The sequence below is a fragment of the Solea senegalensis genome, linkage group LG3, assembly GCF_019176455.1.
Source record: "Solea senegalensis isolate Sse05_10M linkage group LG3, IFAPA_SoseM_1, whole genome shotgun sequence".
In the NCBI taxonomy this organism is placed as follows: domain Eukaryota; kingdom Metazoa; phylum Chordata; class Actinopteri; order Pleuronectiformes; family Soleidae; genus Solea; species Solea senegalensis.
The window spans coordinates 190,907-204,873 of record NC_058023.1 but is presented as its reverse complement, the minus strand read 5'-3'; the positions used below and the strand labels follow the sequence as shown (position 1 = coordinate 204,873).

General features: G+C 43.3%; 2 protein-coding genes across 7 annotated transcripts in view; one reads left to right on the top strand and one right to left on the bottom strand.

The window, feature by feature from the left end:
• The window catches only part of si:dkey-97m3.1 (fatty acyl-CoA reductase 1), a 27,774-nt gene extending 18,241 nt beyond the window's left edge, over positions 1–9,533 (top strand). For all 3 annotated transcript variants that reach the window (XM_044021522.1, XM_044021520.1, XM_044021521.1), the window contains exons 3-12: positions 1,051–1,226; positions 2,886–3,065; positions 3,600–3,777; positions 3,909–3,953; positions 4,057–4,175; positions 4,709–4,776; positions 5,790–5,961; positions 6,064–6,193; positions 6,587–6,714; positions 7,028–9,533. In XM_044021522.1, coding sequence (XP_043877457.1) covers positions 1,051–1,226; positions 2,886–3,065; positions 3,600–3,777; positions 3,909–3,953; positions 4,057–4,175; positions 4,709–4,776; positions 5,790–5,961; positions 6,064–6,193; positions 6,587–6,714; positions 7,028–7,190 — 1,359 coding nt within the window. In that variant the 3' untranslated portion in view covers positions 7,191–9,533. The remainder of the gene's footprint in view (positions 1–1,050; positions 1,227–2,885; positions 3,066–3,599; positions 3,778–3,908; positions 3,954–4,056; positions 4,176–4,708; positions 4,777–5,789; positions 5,962–6,063; positions 6,194–6,586; positions 6,715–7,027) is intronic.
• Positions 5,075–13,967, bottom strand: LOC122766560 (endoplasmic reticulum-Golgi intermediate compartment protein 2-like). 4 transcript variants are annotated; one of them, XM_044021524.1, is made up of 14 exons: positions 13,842–13,967; positions 13,150–13,276; positions 12,905–13,013; positions 12,328–12,374; positions 12,110–12,177; positions 11,971–12,011; positions 11,753–11,854; positions 11,557–11,652; positions 11,426–11,481; positions 11,236–11,334; positions 11,035–11,156; positions 10,503–10,665; positions 10,320–10,399; positions 5,075–5,479 (listed from the first exon to the last, which is right to left on the bottom strand). In XM_044021524.1, exons 2-14 carry the CDS (start codon positions 13,253–13,255, stop codon positions 5,429–5,431), a joined length of 1,140 nt encoding a protein of 379 aa, XP_043877459.1. In that variant the 5' UTR covers positions 13,256–13,276; positions 13,842–13,967; the 3' UTR covers positions 5,075–5,428. The 4 variants fall into 4 exon arrangements, with proteins under 4 accessions (XP_043877459.1, XP_043877458.1, XP_043877460.1 ...); XM_044021523.1 differs by lacking the exon at positions 5,075–5,479 and adding an exon at positions 9,639–9,791; XM_044021525.1 differs by lacking the exon at positions 5,075–5,479 and adding an exon at positions 9,639–9,791 and having other exon boundaries at positions 11,035–11,132.

The window sequence follows — 13,967 nt, the reverse complement described above, 5'->3', positions numbered from 1 at the left end:
AGTGCTGTTAAAGTGCAGTTAGAGAAGAAACGGCAGCTCAGAGAAAGTGCCATCAGTGTTGGGTTTCTGTGAAAGGATTGATCTCCTGGTTGAGTCACAGAGAGGAGAGCTGTGACCTGATATTATAAGACACTTCTTTATCACCACAGACAGTCAGAGAAACACAGACTGGCGGCGCTTTGTCTTCCTGCTCAGAGTGGGCCGGAGCAGCCTGGCACAACAACACTTATCATCCAAACAGCAAAACAATGCCACCATCCCACAATGCCGTTCTCCGCCCGCGACAAAGAACCACTGTGAAGGTCGCGATCTGTGGCCTCATTCATGAGTATGACCTCGCTGCTCTGTCCCCGCTCACACACACACTGTAAAACTGTCGTCCTCAGAAGAGTCGACAGTAATGTAACGTAATGTAACGTAACGTAACGTAGTGTAGTGTAGCGTAACTTAACATAACGTAGTGTAGTGTAACGTAACATAACGTAGTGTAACGTAACGTGACATAGTGTAACGTAACGTAACGAAACGTAATGAAACGTAATGACAGTAACTGACGGAGTTTCTGTGTGACCGCGTGAGCAGCTGAGACTGAAACCACAACCTAACCTGGCCTCACAGCACGTGTCGGCTCACATGGCACCCAGCCAGAGGACGGACGGACGGACGGACAGACAGACAGACAGTGTTAATAACTCTGTTTGCTTTGTATGTCTCTTATAAAAGGAAAGTTTCATAAGTTCATCTACAAATGCAGTTTTAACCATAAAAGGAACAGAAAGTAATAACTTTAAATATCTGGACGTTTTTTACAGTTTACTGCACATTTAAAATCGTGTATTAATCATTTCAAATTAATTTTATGTAGAAAAAACCCTGGAGTTTTACACAAACACCAGATTTAGCGTTGACAGTTTAAAACAACGGCCTCCTCCTGACCACAGGTTGAGAACCCTGCAGTGCAGCTGCACTTCACAGCAAAAAGAAAAGACTGACGTATATGTTATGACAAACACTGACTCACGTGACCGTGTGTGTCTTCTGTCTCTGCAGCTCTTTGACCGCGTGCGCGAGGACAACCCCGACTTCCACGAGAAAATCGTCCCCATCAGCAGCGAGATGATGCAGCCGAGTCTGGCCATCAGCCCGGAGGACGTGGAGAAGCTCACCGCCTGCATCAACGTCATCTTCCACTGCGCCGCCACCATCCGCTTCGACGAGCAACTCAAGTGAGCGCACGACAAACCGCGTCACTCTTTAAAACCACATACAGAGACCTCCTTATATTTCCTAATTAGGAAGTCTCTGTATGAGACCTGATATTAGGTCTAATATTAGACCTAATGTCAGGTCTAATGTTAGGTTTAATATCAGGTCTAATGTCAGGTCTAATATCAAGTCTAATGTCAGGTCTAATATCAGGTCTAATGTCAGGTCTAATGTCAGGTCTAATATCAAGTCTAATGTCAGGTCTAATATCAGGTCTAATGTCAGGTCTAATGTCAGGTCTAATATCAGGTCAAGTCTAATGTTAGGTCTAATGTCAGGTCTAATGTTAAGTTTAATATCAGGTCTAATATTAGGTCTAATATCATGTCTAATATTAGACCTAATGTCAGGTCTAATGTTAGGTCTAATATTAGACCTAATATCAGGTCTAATGTCAGGTTTAATATCAGGTCTAATATTAGACCTAATGTCAGGTCTAATGTCAGGTTTAATATCCAGGTCTAATGTCAGGTCAGGTCTAATGTGGGTCTCAATATCAGGTCTAATGTCAGGTCTAATGTCAGGTCAATATCAAGTCTAATCAGGTCTAATGTAAGGTCTAATATCAGGTCTAATGTCAGGTCAGGTCTAATGTCAGGTCTAATGCTCAGGTCTCAGCCATCGGGTCTAATAGGTCTAATGGGTCTAATATCGGGTCTCAGGTCTAATAATCAGGGTCTAATATCAGGTCTCGTGGTCCAATGTCGGTCGTCTAATATCAGGTCTAATGTCGGGTCTAATGTGTCTAATATCAGGTCTAATGTCAGGTCTAATCAGGTCTAATGGGTCAGGTCTAATGTCGGGTCTAATCATATCAGGTCTAATGTCCAGGTCTAATGTCGGAGTCTAATATCGGAGGTCTAATGTCGTCAGGTCTAATGTCAGGTCTCATATCAGGTCTAATGTCAGGTCTAATATCAGGTCTAATGTCAGGTCATCGGGTCTAATGTCGGGTCTAATCAATGTCAGGTCTAATGTGGGTCTAATATCAGGTCTAATGTCAGGTTAATGTCGGGTCTAATGTCAGGTCTAATATCAGGGCGATTGGATCCACTGGCATGAATCACATGTGCTCAGGTGGTACCAGCTCATTACAGGCGACAGGGAACGGAGGAGGAAGAGGAGGAAGAGGAGGAGGTTATTCCAGGACACAATGTGTGTGTGTGTGTGTGTGTGTGTGTGTGTGTGTGTGTGTGTGTGTGTGTGTGTGTGTGTGTGTGTGTGTGTGTGTGTGTGTGTGTGTGTGTGCTCTGTATATCTCTGAATAGAACCCACCACATGACACAGTGTGACCTCAGCATCTTCACTAACAGTTCTTGTACAGATTAGATATCAGAGCTCTTCAGGGTTGTTGTGTCTCCTGAGTTCATTGCCAGCTGGATCCTGGTCCTGGTCCTGGTCCTGTTGTCATGTGGAAAAGCAGAAAGTGTGTGTTTTCACATGAATGACAAGAGCAGATTGTGAGATAGTAACACCCTCTTTAAAAAAAGCCTTTTATCTCATGCACATCTTTGGCTCTCCTCACACACACACACACACACACTGTTAAACTCTCTCTCTGTGACAGACAGACAGTTAAACTGTCTCCCTCTCTCTCTCTGTCTGTGTGTGTGTGACAGACACGCCCTGCAGCTGAACGTCCTGGGCACGCAGCAGCTCCTCAGTCTGGCTCAGCAGATGCATCACCTCGAGGCCTTCATCCACGTCTCCACCGCGTACGCAAACTGCAACCGCAAGCACATCGACGAGGTCATCTACCCGCCGCCCGTCGAGCCCAAGAAGCTCATCGAGTCTCTGGAGTGAGTGGGCGGAGTCATCAGCGTTACATCACTGCTGATGTTTGAGTGTCACAGAGAAAAGTGAAGTTCCTTCTCAGTGTTGGAACAGTTGTGCTCGTATTCTTCCACGTTTCTGCTTCCATCACAAAGTTTGACGCACACACATCCTTGTATCAAAACGTGAATGTTTCCAGTTACCATGGCGACAAACATCGCAAAGTAATTTACACACACACATGTGGAAAAAACGATCAGAACCCCGCCCACTTTGGAGCGCCACAGTGTCGTCACATGACCTGAGACTTTTGTCACTTAAATCAAGGTTTTGATACATTTGACAGTTTTTAAACAATCACAGTTTAAGTTTTGTATTTTTTTTTGGATGTTTACAGATTTTATAATGACACACACACACACACACACACACACACACACAGGTCAAACATCACAGTCGACGTCTCGAAGCTTTATCTCGTACTCTCTGACACGGATTATCTTGGATTATCTGTCTGTGTGTGTGTGTGTGTGACTGATGCGTCACTGTCTTTGTCTCAGATGGATGGACGACAGCATCGTGCGAGACATCACGCCGCGCCTCATCGGCGACAGACCCAACACGTACACGTACACCAAAGCGCTGGCGGAGTACGTGGTGCAGCAGGAGCAGGACAAGCTCAACATCGGCATCATCAGACCCTCCATCGTGGGAGCCAGCTGGCAGGAACCCTTCCCCGTGAGTCCACCGCGCGGCGTAGAAAACAGTCACATTTAAGCGGTCTGCAGCGAGCGGTCATGTGAGTGAAAGTGAGTGATGAGAGGGTTATTATCTGAGGATTAACACACGCCTCTTTTCTCGCTCTCCAGGGTTGGATTGACAACTTCAACGGGCCGAGCGGCGTCTTCATCGCTGTGAGTTTCTTTAAAACGACGAAGTTTGAGTTGTTTCTGGATGATTGTTGGTGTCTGGTGAAGAAACCGTGTGTGTGTGTGTGTGTGTGTGTGTGTGTTCCAGGCGGGAAAAGGAATCCTGCGAACGATGAGAGCCAACAACGACGCCGTGGCCGACCTGATCCCTGTGGACGTGGTGATCAACCTCACGCTGGCTGCAGGCTGGTACACGGCTGTGCACAAGTGAGCCGTCAAATCCTCCATTTCATGCTTTTATTTGTTGTTTTAAGACTCCAGATAAAGTTGAACGTGGGATCTGATCGCGTGAGAACATCGTGTCCTCGCGTCCATGTCAACGCTTCTGTTTTTAATGATTTGTCTGTGACAAGATAAATATTTAAGAAGCTGAAATCTAATCCTGACGTTTAGGACGTTTACAGCAGCAAACGCAGAAATAATAATAAATATTAACACGACAAGTGAAGAGAATATAGACTAACGTGTGTTTGTATTTACCTGAGGGGGAGGAGTTAGCGTTCATCTGTGAGGATTAAAGTCAGCGTTCCTCGTCTGTCAGTGACAGTTTGGATAGTTTTGATGTCACTGATGAACAGGAAGTGCTTCATCAGTGACAGGAAGTGCTTCATCAGTCTGGGACAAACAAACACAGCTTCTGTTATTTGAATATTTGTAATATTTTCATTTGACTGATTATTTGAAACAAATGGACGATGAAACATTGTTGTGACGCTGTTGTCTCTCTGCTCGTCTCACAGACCTAAAACTGCTCTGGTTTACAACTGCACCACCGGCGGCATTAACCCCTTCCACTGGGGAGAGATCGGTACGTACACACACACACACACACACACACACAGGAAACAGGAAACAGGAAGCTGCTCTCACCACTTTTATTTCCTCCTCCTGCTTTATCTTCATCATCATCATCATCATCATCACAAATCAATCATCCACTGTTGTGACAGACCATCATGTCCCTGTGTGTGTGTGTGTGTGTGTCTGCCGCCCTCTGCTGGAAGGAGGTGGAAGATGGAATAAAAAACATGCTTCCTTAATTTAATCAGATTATTTTCCATTTTACACTCTGTTAGATAACTTTATTATTATCGTTGTTATTATTATTATTACTGTTATCATTATTATTACTGTTATTATTATTATTAATAAAGGTAATAAAGTGGTTTTAACAGAGAGCTCTGCAGAGACCTTCCTCCAGAGTTCTCACACATCCTTTAGTCGGTGTGCTGGGACTTTTCTAAGCATTGCGAGTAACCATGGCAACAAATTGCAAAAAAACTGCGCAGAATTTAAAGGTTCAATCAGACTTTAGACGAGGACACAGACTTCAGACGAGGACAGAGGACACAGAAGGGCGCCCGCGTCCGTGTCTTTCCTCTCAGATTAGCAAACAGCTGGCTCGTGGTGGGATTACGTCTCATCGCTGTGACTCCGTGTTGTGAGAGCGAGGGATGAAGCTAATCTGAGGGCCGAGGGTCAGAGGTCACGGAGCAACAGACACCATTAGACTGAAATGAAAGCAGATTAAAGATATTATGATCACTGGGATATTATGGGATGTCATGAAGCTCAGGTTTGGTTTCCTGATGCTTGACTGCGGACAACTCAAGGTTACGGTGACAACAGCTGACTGTCTCCTCACATCTGGTCATCCTCGCCCCCTGCAGCCACTACATGGCTGTTACCATGGAAACTGACCTGGTGTGTGTGTGTGTGTGTGTGATGTGTAGCCACATGGCTGCTCTCTTGTTTCTGTGACCCTACATTCAGAATATTATATATATATATATATATGTTTCATCTTCTCTGTTTTCACAGAGCATCATGTGATGTCCACCTTTAAGAGGAACCCGCTGGAGCAGGCCTTCCGCAGACCCAACGCCAACATCACCTCCAACTACCTGATCTACCAGTACTGGACCATGGTCAGCCACAAGTTCCCCGCCTTCATCTACGACCTCTTCCTGCGTCTGTGTGGACAGAAACCACAGTGAGTCCTGCTGTGTCCTAAAACCTGAGTCCTGCTGTGTCCTAAAACCTGAGTCCTGCTGTGTCCTAAAACCTCTTCTCCTGGTCTCGCCCGTCGCTGCAGGATGATGCGCATCTTTAATCGTCTTCACAAGGCCATCAGTCTGCTGGAGTACTTCAGCAGACAGGACTGGGACTGGAACTCCGACAACATGAGCATGCTGCTGGGCCAGTTAACGCCCGAGGACAGGAAGGTACCGCTGACGTCCCACCTTAGCTTATTATTCTCATCACGTTCAACTTCAGTGACTGTTGTGGGACTTAAAAATGAAGGATGACGTATTTAAATGAAATATAAAACCTTTGAAACAGCAGCTGGTTGTACTGTTCTGTTCTTCACATTTAACTGCAGTGAAAACAATTCCCATGATGCCACGCTGCTTCCTGATGTCATCAAATCAGGAGAGAACCTCGACACATTTAAGCATTTAAGCAAATAATAATAATACTAATAATGATGATGACGATAATAAGGCTTTTCCTTGTGATTTTTTACATTAAAAGGATGAATTGTGTCCCGTTTGCACCCTCTAGTGTTGGGACGTGGAACTTCATGTTGATGTTTTTTCCTCTTTTCTGTTTGTCAGACGTTTAACTTTGACGTGCGTCAGCTGAACTGGCCCGAGTACATCGAGAATTACTGCATCGGCACCAAGAAGTACGTCCTGAACGAGGAGATGTCCGACATTCCCGTTGCCAGGCAACACCTGAGGAAGTATGTGCACGTATTCATCATTTCAGAAATGAAGTAGAAAAATGTTATGTTGGTTCATTTTCTTATTATTTATGATTATAAGACAGACGGATATGTTGAATCCATATATTTTTACATTTTAAATACGTTTTTCTTTATTACTATTATTATTATTATTAGTAGTTTGATTAAAAAATAAGACATTTTGATTCATTTCCATTAAAATATCCAATCTTTAGTTGGAGACTCTAAGGATTTGATCATTTCTGATATTATTTGCGTGAACGTTTCACTGTCATTTACAGACTTTTTCTGTCCTTGTTCATTTCCACAGACTGAGGAACATCCGCTACGCCTTCAACACTCTGCTGGTGGTGTTCATCTGGCGGGTGTTCATCGCTCGGTCCCAGATGGCCAGAAACATCTGGTACTTTGTGGTCAACCTCTGTTTCAAGTTCCTCTCGTACTTCCGTGCGTCCAGCACCCTGAACGACTGAGTCTTCCTCGCCGACGGCAGCCCTCGCCTTCAGCGATCAGAGGACAGAACCTTCGGAGACTCTGTCCGTCCGTCCGACGACGAGGAGGAAGCTTCAGATCCTCGTCCTCCGGCGTGGATTCAGGCAGGACTCTCGACGAGTGAAGCCCTCAGGATGGTTCACAAAAAAAAGAAACAAAAAAATGGGTCTAGTAGCCATGAATGATTAGATAATTTGGAAAATCATCCGGAGCTGCACTGTTTACGCCTTCAAACAAGTGTTGTCGTTCATTCTGAACCTCCTCCTTCTTCTTCTTCTTCTTCTTCTTCTTCTTCTTCTTCTCCTCCTCCTTCTTCTTCTTCTTCTTCTTCTTCTTCTCAAAGTGGCCAATTATATATGCAACAATAATTCCCCGTGTGATTCCCACCTCGTTTTCCACGCCATCGCGTTCCTTCCTCTTGAATCGACGTACGTCGCCTTGTGGTGATTTTGATTTAGATTTTTCTCGTACTTGAAAGCAGCAGAGCTTCTGCGGAGGACGGTTTTGGAACGTCTCGTTCCTCTGATTTGGACGTCTGTATGTCTTTGTCTTTGCGTCACGTGTTATCTACTGCCTTTTTACGATCACACGCGCAGACGTTAGCTGGCATTAAAATGGTATTAAATCTAAGGTCGCTCCAGCTGTGAGAACATACAGATGTGCTCCTCCTCCTCCTCCTCCTCCTCCTCCTCCTGCTGCTGCTGCTGCTGCTGCTGCTGCTGCTGAGCTTCATTCACCACGTCTCTGAACGGATCGTCGTTGTTTGTCTTTGAACGCTCATCCACGTTTTTGCCCGTTTGTACAGCGGTTTGTACTGAAACTAAGTTTACTACTTTTACATCTTTATACTTGTGTCAAAGGCTCGTCTAAATATTACGTGGTAGACCTTGGCAGTGTATTATATATAAATAAGAGTTCACCAGAGTGGAGTTTATTTGTATATCCCAGTTTGACATATTGTACAATGTTTCCCACTAGATTTTCTAAGACGTACCTCAGCAGACGAGGGCACATTTTTCCATGTTATTTCAGGGTTGAGGTGAAAAAGATCAATTATTATTATCGTGAAGGAAATGCCAAACACAACAGTCTTAAATGAGAGTCTGAGGAATGACTTCAGTGGATAAGTCTAATATCAGTGAGGTGGCGTCAGGACTTCCATGTCACGTCAAAGATTTTGTGCCTCTGTTGTGTTAGTGTTCCTCTTGAGTCACAGAAAAACTCTTCAATCCTCCTGAATCCAGAAGTAGGAAGAGATTTTTCATTTGTTTCCCGAGTTTCTGACGATCGGCTAACGAGATGAGAAACGATCGCAGCTCGGAAAATTGATTTAAAAAGTCTTTTAATTGTTAAAAATGGACGGAGAAGGATAGAAGAGTGACCCCCCGTGACTTAAATGGAATCCTAACACCTGACAACCATCAGCGTTTTGAGCGCTTGTTGAATTCTGTTGCAAACTGGATATTTCAGTTTTATTTATATAAAAGAAAAAGAACGGTATTTGTGAACCGGTCGGTAAAAGGGACAGATTATGAAGTCATGAAGATTGTAATGTATAAAGTAAAATGATCTTTAAAAAAAATAAATATATACAGTATATGTAGCGGGCCCAGTATGGAGCCTTGCGGGACACCACACTTAATTGAGGGATAAATAGGCTGCTATTTTTTAAGCAAGACAAGCTGTTAATGATCTACTACATGTTAATCTGGGCCTAAATCACAAATGAGGGACTCCACTTGACGGTCGGTCAACCTTGACCCCAGTTTGGAGGCTCTGTAAATACTCGAAAGTTGCGTTTTATTCTTATAGACTTACCAAAAAAAAAGAAAATGTATTTGACTGTTGACTTCGGCTGACAGGATTGTACCACAGGGCTTCCGACAGAGTCTACCAGAAGTGTTAAAACGTGTGACGGGCAAGTCTGACTTTCACTAAATAAACAGTTTCAAGAAAACTGGACAGTGTTATTATGCGGGTTGTTTGGCTCGACTCTTGACAGAATACAAATACAACTGTTAAGAGCCTTTATATACGGGGGGGTGAAAAAAAAAGGGACAAAACTAAATAAATGTTTATGCAAAGCCCACGTCTGTCTGTAATCACGGTTAACTGTTAACTTAACCTTAAAGGACCAGCGAGCAAACTGGGCTTTGTCAGAACTGTTGTCACGGAGCTTTCAGGGCGAAAACGGCAAACACATAATCAATAATGTCATGTTATTCTTTCTGTGTGTCATTTGCAACATGTCGATTCCTCTGCTCTGGCAGCACTTCATTCAAGTTTGCTTGGCAAAACTGAAATAAACCAGAAAAGAACCAAAACAATGTGTCTGCTGTTGTCTTCATTATCATCGCCTGGTTTCCAGAAGAAAAGCAAGAAATTCAAGCAAATGTAAGTAAAAAAACCAACAACTAAAAGTCATAAACTTGCTGATACAATGATGTGTATTTTACAACTTTAACAACAATTGACAGAGAACACAATGTCTCATTTCCAACAGGTCGCGGTAACGGCAGCTACTCGTGAGGCACGTCTTCAGCCGGCGGAGGAATCTGGTGATTGTTGGTCTGGTTGTGAAGCTGCACGTGTGAGACACATTCATTCATTCATTCATTCATTCATACGTCCAGGTAAATGTGTGACAAAGACTTTCTTTTCTTTTCTCTGGAATCTCCGGTCTATGAATGTTTTGCAATTTTCTCGTTCCCCAAAGTACAAACTGAAGTGGGCGAGTAGATTTTCAGTAATCTCAACTCAAATCTCAAGTCCTTGTTACACTGAATGACTTTAAAGCTCGGCTGAAATCATTTTTTGCAACCAGTTGAGTCGAAAAGAAAAAGAAAAAAGTAGTGGGCCCCATATGGAGCCTTGAGGGACACCGCACTTAACTAAGGGGTCTAAATAGGCTGCTATTTTTAAGTAAAACAAGCTGTTAATCTGGGCCTAAATCACAAGAGTGAGAGATTACGGGATGTCAACCTTGACCCAAGGTTACTCAAAGATGCATATTATTCTTATAGAAAAGTTTTATGTTACATCTGCTGCTGCTGATCTCAACGTAGTTAAATAAAAGTTATATAATAAATAAATCCCGTGATGAGACTCACCTCGATGGGTCTGTACACTCCCAGTTTAAAGCGACAGCAAATGATGTTGAAACAGAAGCCGACGAGCCCGTGAAGCATGCCTGCACAGACGGAACACACCACTTCATACATGAATACATGAATAATGAATGAACAAGGTCAAGTGTGCAACATTTACAACGCTTAGATTACGGGGCGACTTGCCTGTCGTGGAGAATATTCCCCCGATAATCCCACACAGTCGCACCAGGAACTGCCACAGCGGCATGTGCTGCTCGCTGACCGTCACCGTCAGAGAGCTGGTGTCGTACTTCACGAAGACGCCGGAGACGCCGTGGCTGCCGGCGGCGTGGTTTATCACCCGCTCCTTAGGAAAAAGGAAAAACAACGGAACGATACACAGTTTAATATTTGATCCTCTTGTTTCTCTTCAGATTATTATTCTCATTATTCCGTGTCTTTGCGTCCGTTTTGAGGAAGTTAACGAGCATAAAAACTCTTGAAACTTTGCACGGAGGTCAGCGATATTGGCATAGGGCTCAGACTTGTGCGTCTCACCCGGGCTCTGTAGCGCCCCCTTTTGAATGAAAATGAGAATAATGACGTAAAGAAAACCAGCATTCCCTCTGACACCGTCAATCACGTCACAATTCCCGTCCAAATAATCTCATTTTATATGAAAAGGCTTGAGCCCTGATAGAATGGCGTTCCGTGCTTTTCTTCACTTATGACTCACTCGCTCCGTCACAGAGAACTGGTGCGTGTCTGCAGAGATCTGGTACGTGTTGACCCGGGTCGGCACCACCGTGATGAAGTACTGGAACATCTGGTTGTCTGTGGTGGAATCACAAAAATGTCCTTTTTCTTCACTGAAGCTGAAGTTCATCGCTGAGCGCTTATTTGAGTGTAACCAGACTGAGGCGCTGCAGTGACTCACTGTTAAAGGTGATTTTCTCTGTGCCGTCCAGAGGATTGATGATCCCCGGAATCTCCTCCCCGAAAGATAAATGGTCGATGCGATGGGAAAAGTTGTACGCTGAAACAAAGGAGGAGGAGGAGGAGGAGGAGGAGAGCGGGAGTAAACGTAGAGCTTTCTCTCCACTTACCACAGTGATTATGTCACTCACTGTCGTGGCTCACGAAAGCTGCGATGTGGGCGTGTCCCTGAGGATGCTGGAAAGGCCTGAAGGAAACAAAGTAATGGCATTAAAACAGACCAACTCACTGTTATGTGGATCACATGCTCTGTTCTTCTTACTTCCCCACAGTGATGTGCAGGTTTCCTGCCACCTTGTTGACGTACACATGTCCGTGTATCCTGCACGCACTGAGCGGCTGCACAGAGGCGTCCTCCCTGCGCACACACACGCACACACACACACACACACACACACTTCAGCGTGTGTCTGTGTGTGAGTGACAGAAGTTACACACTGGAGCTTTAAAACACCGACCGTGGAGGCAGCGCCGTGGGAACTCCTTTCAGCAGCGTTTTGTAAAGCACTTCCTGAAGAGCGTGTTCCTCTCTCAGTCTGCTCTGAATGAGCTGCAGCGTCCTGCAGGACAAACAGCTGCTCACTAAACTGCCACCGTATATATATATATATATATATATATAATCTATAATCTATGATGTATAATCTATATCTGTGTGGGTGTCATGGTGACGCACCTTTGCCACAGTCTCTGTTGTGGAGTCAGATCAAAAATAACCTGATTAAAGAGACACAGAGGAAACGGGATCAGTGAAAAACAACAATGTTACTCGTGTGAAGACGACGTTCACTCTTCGCTCTTCACTCTTCACTCACAGGCTCGTACTTGAGGCCGCTGGACGTGATCATCGTCTCGGCCATGTCCAAAATATCTGCTCCAACATCTGCACCGACGAGGTTAATCATTAAATCATCAGCAGATCTACTTTATATCACTTTATATCTACTTTATATCACTTTATATCCACTTTATATCTACTTTATTTCTATTTTAGTCTCTGTGACGTGGAGAAAAACAAAGTGTAAAAACTCACGCTGACATTTCATGGCCACTGTGATGTCAATGTTTATTCTCAGTTTACTGAAAATGATGGAAAACACAAGAGTCGCACATTCAGCAGCAGGATTTACTACACTTTAATATATTATATTATATATACTACACTATACTATAATATACTACACTTTACTATATTATACTATATATACTACACTATACTATATTATACTATATTATACTACACTATACTATACTACACTATATTATACTAAACTATACTATATTATAATATACTACACTACATTATATTTTAGTATACTTTACTATATTACTCTATATTATACTGTACTGTACTTCAATACACTATATTATACGCTTTCTACTTTATCATAGTACTGCACTATACTATACTATGTTTTTACTATACTATACTGAGCAGTACATAAGTACACTATAGTGCAATGTACTGCTAGTTGAACTATTTTTAAATATCCAACGTTTGTGTGACATGAGTGTCCACTACAGTATTGTCCACTTACACAACAAATGAATGAATCATCAGTTGAAATGATAATAGAATGAAGTGAACGTACACACACACACACACACACCTGGAAAAATCCTTGTCAACAGTGTATTCATATTTCATCCACGTGTCTCGATACACAAAGAACTCCAGGACGGCCAGAAGAGCCATGGCAGAGAAGGCAATCAGTGACACTTTGAGGGCAACAAAACTACATCATCACAACGTTTACATATATATATATATATATACTTACTCATGTGACCTCAAAATAAAATGTGTTTTTGGGTGATTCTCTGTCCCTTGAATGGTTGTGTTGTTTGGTCTCACCTGTCCCTCCTGACGCCGACGTCTCCACGTAGCTCTCTGAGACTTTGGGGAAAGCGTCGAGCTCCCTCACCAGACTCAGAGCTTTCTTTTTGGACAAACGTCTCATTGTTCACGTCGTCCTCGGTCGCTGATCGACAGAGAACGAGAGCGTTACCACCGTCAATAACTCACTGTTTACACAAACTTCATCTTCAAGGAAAGATCACATTCATTTGTAAACGATGTTTAATATAAACATACAAATGTTCACTAAACGGCTGGAGAAATTCTGTAAATGAGTTTGGGGACCCAAAAAACCTTTCCTGTGAGCCATCTATGGGTCCCGACCCAGTGCTTTGGAATCCCTGAAATACTGTATACACTACGTATTATAGGATAATAAACTAAAGCAGAATTCTGCCTGAACTACAATACAATCAAAAATGTTATTGAATTGAAACATTTTGAAAGTATAAAAATATTTTTATATTTAAAAAAACAACACAACTTTAAGATCATGACAACAATAGATGTCACGCATATGGACGTATTTTCAGCAAATATCGCGTGATCTCATCATGGGAATATTAAAATGACACAGCGCACAGACTCAGGTGCAGCGCTGCAGCGTTCACCTGTGTCATCATTGACAAACATCGTCATAAACGTCGTAAATTCACCATAATATTTATGTATAATAGCGTGTTTCTGACCTGGTTGACCGCGCGCTTAATCCGGCGTTAATCTCCGCTTCTCTGCGACTGAGTTTATTCTTTTATTCGCATGTTGATTCTTCGCTGCTTCGTCCATGACGCTGGTGCTGATACGTCACAGCCGGG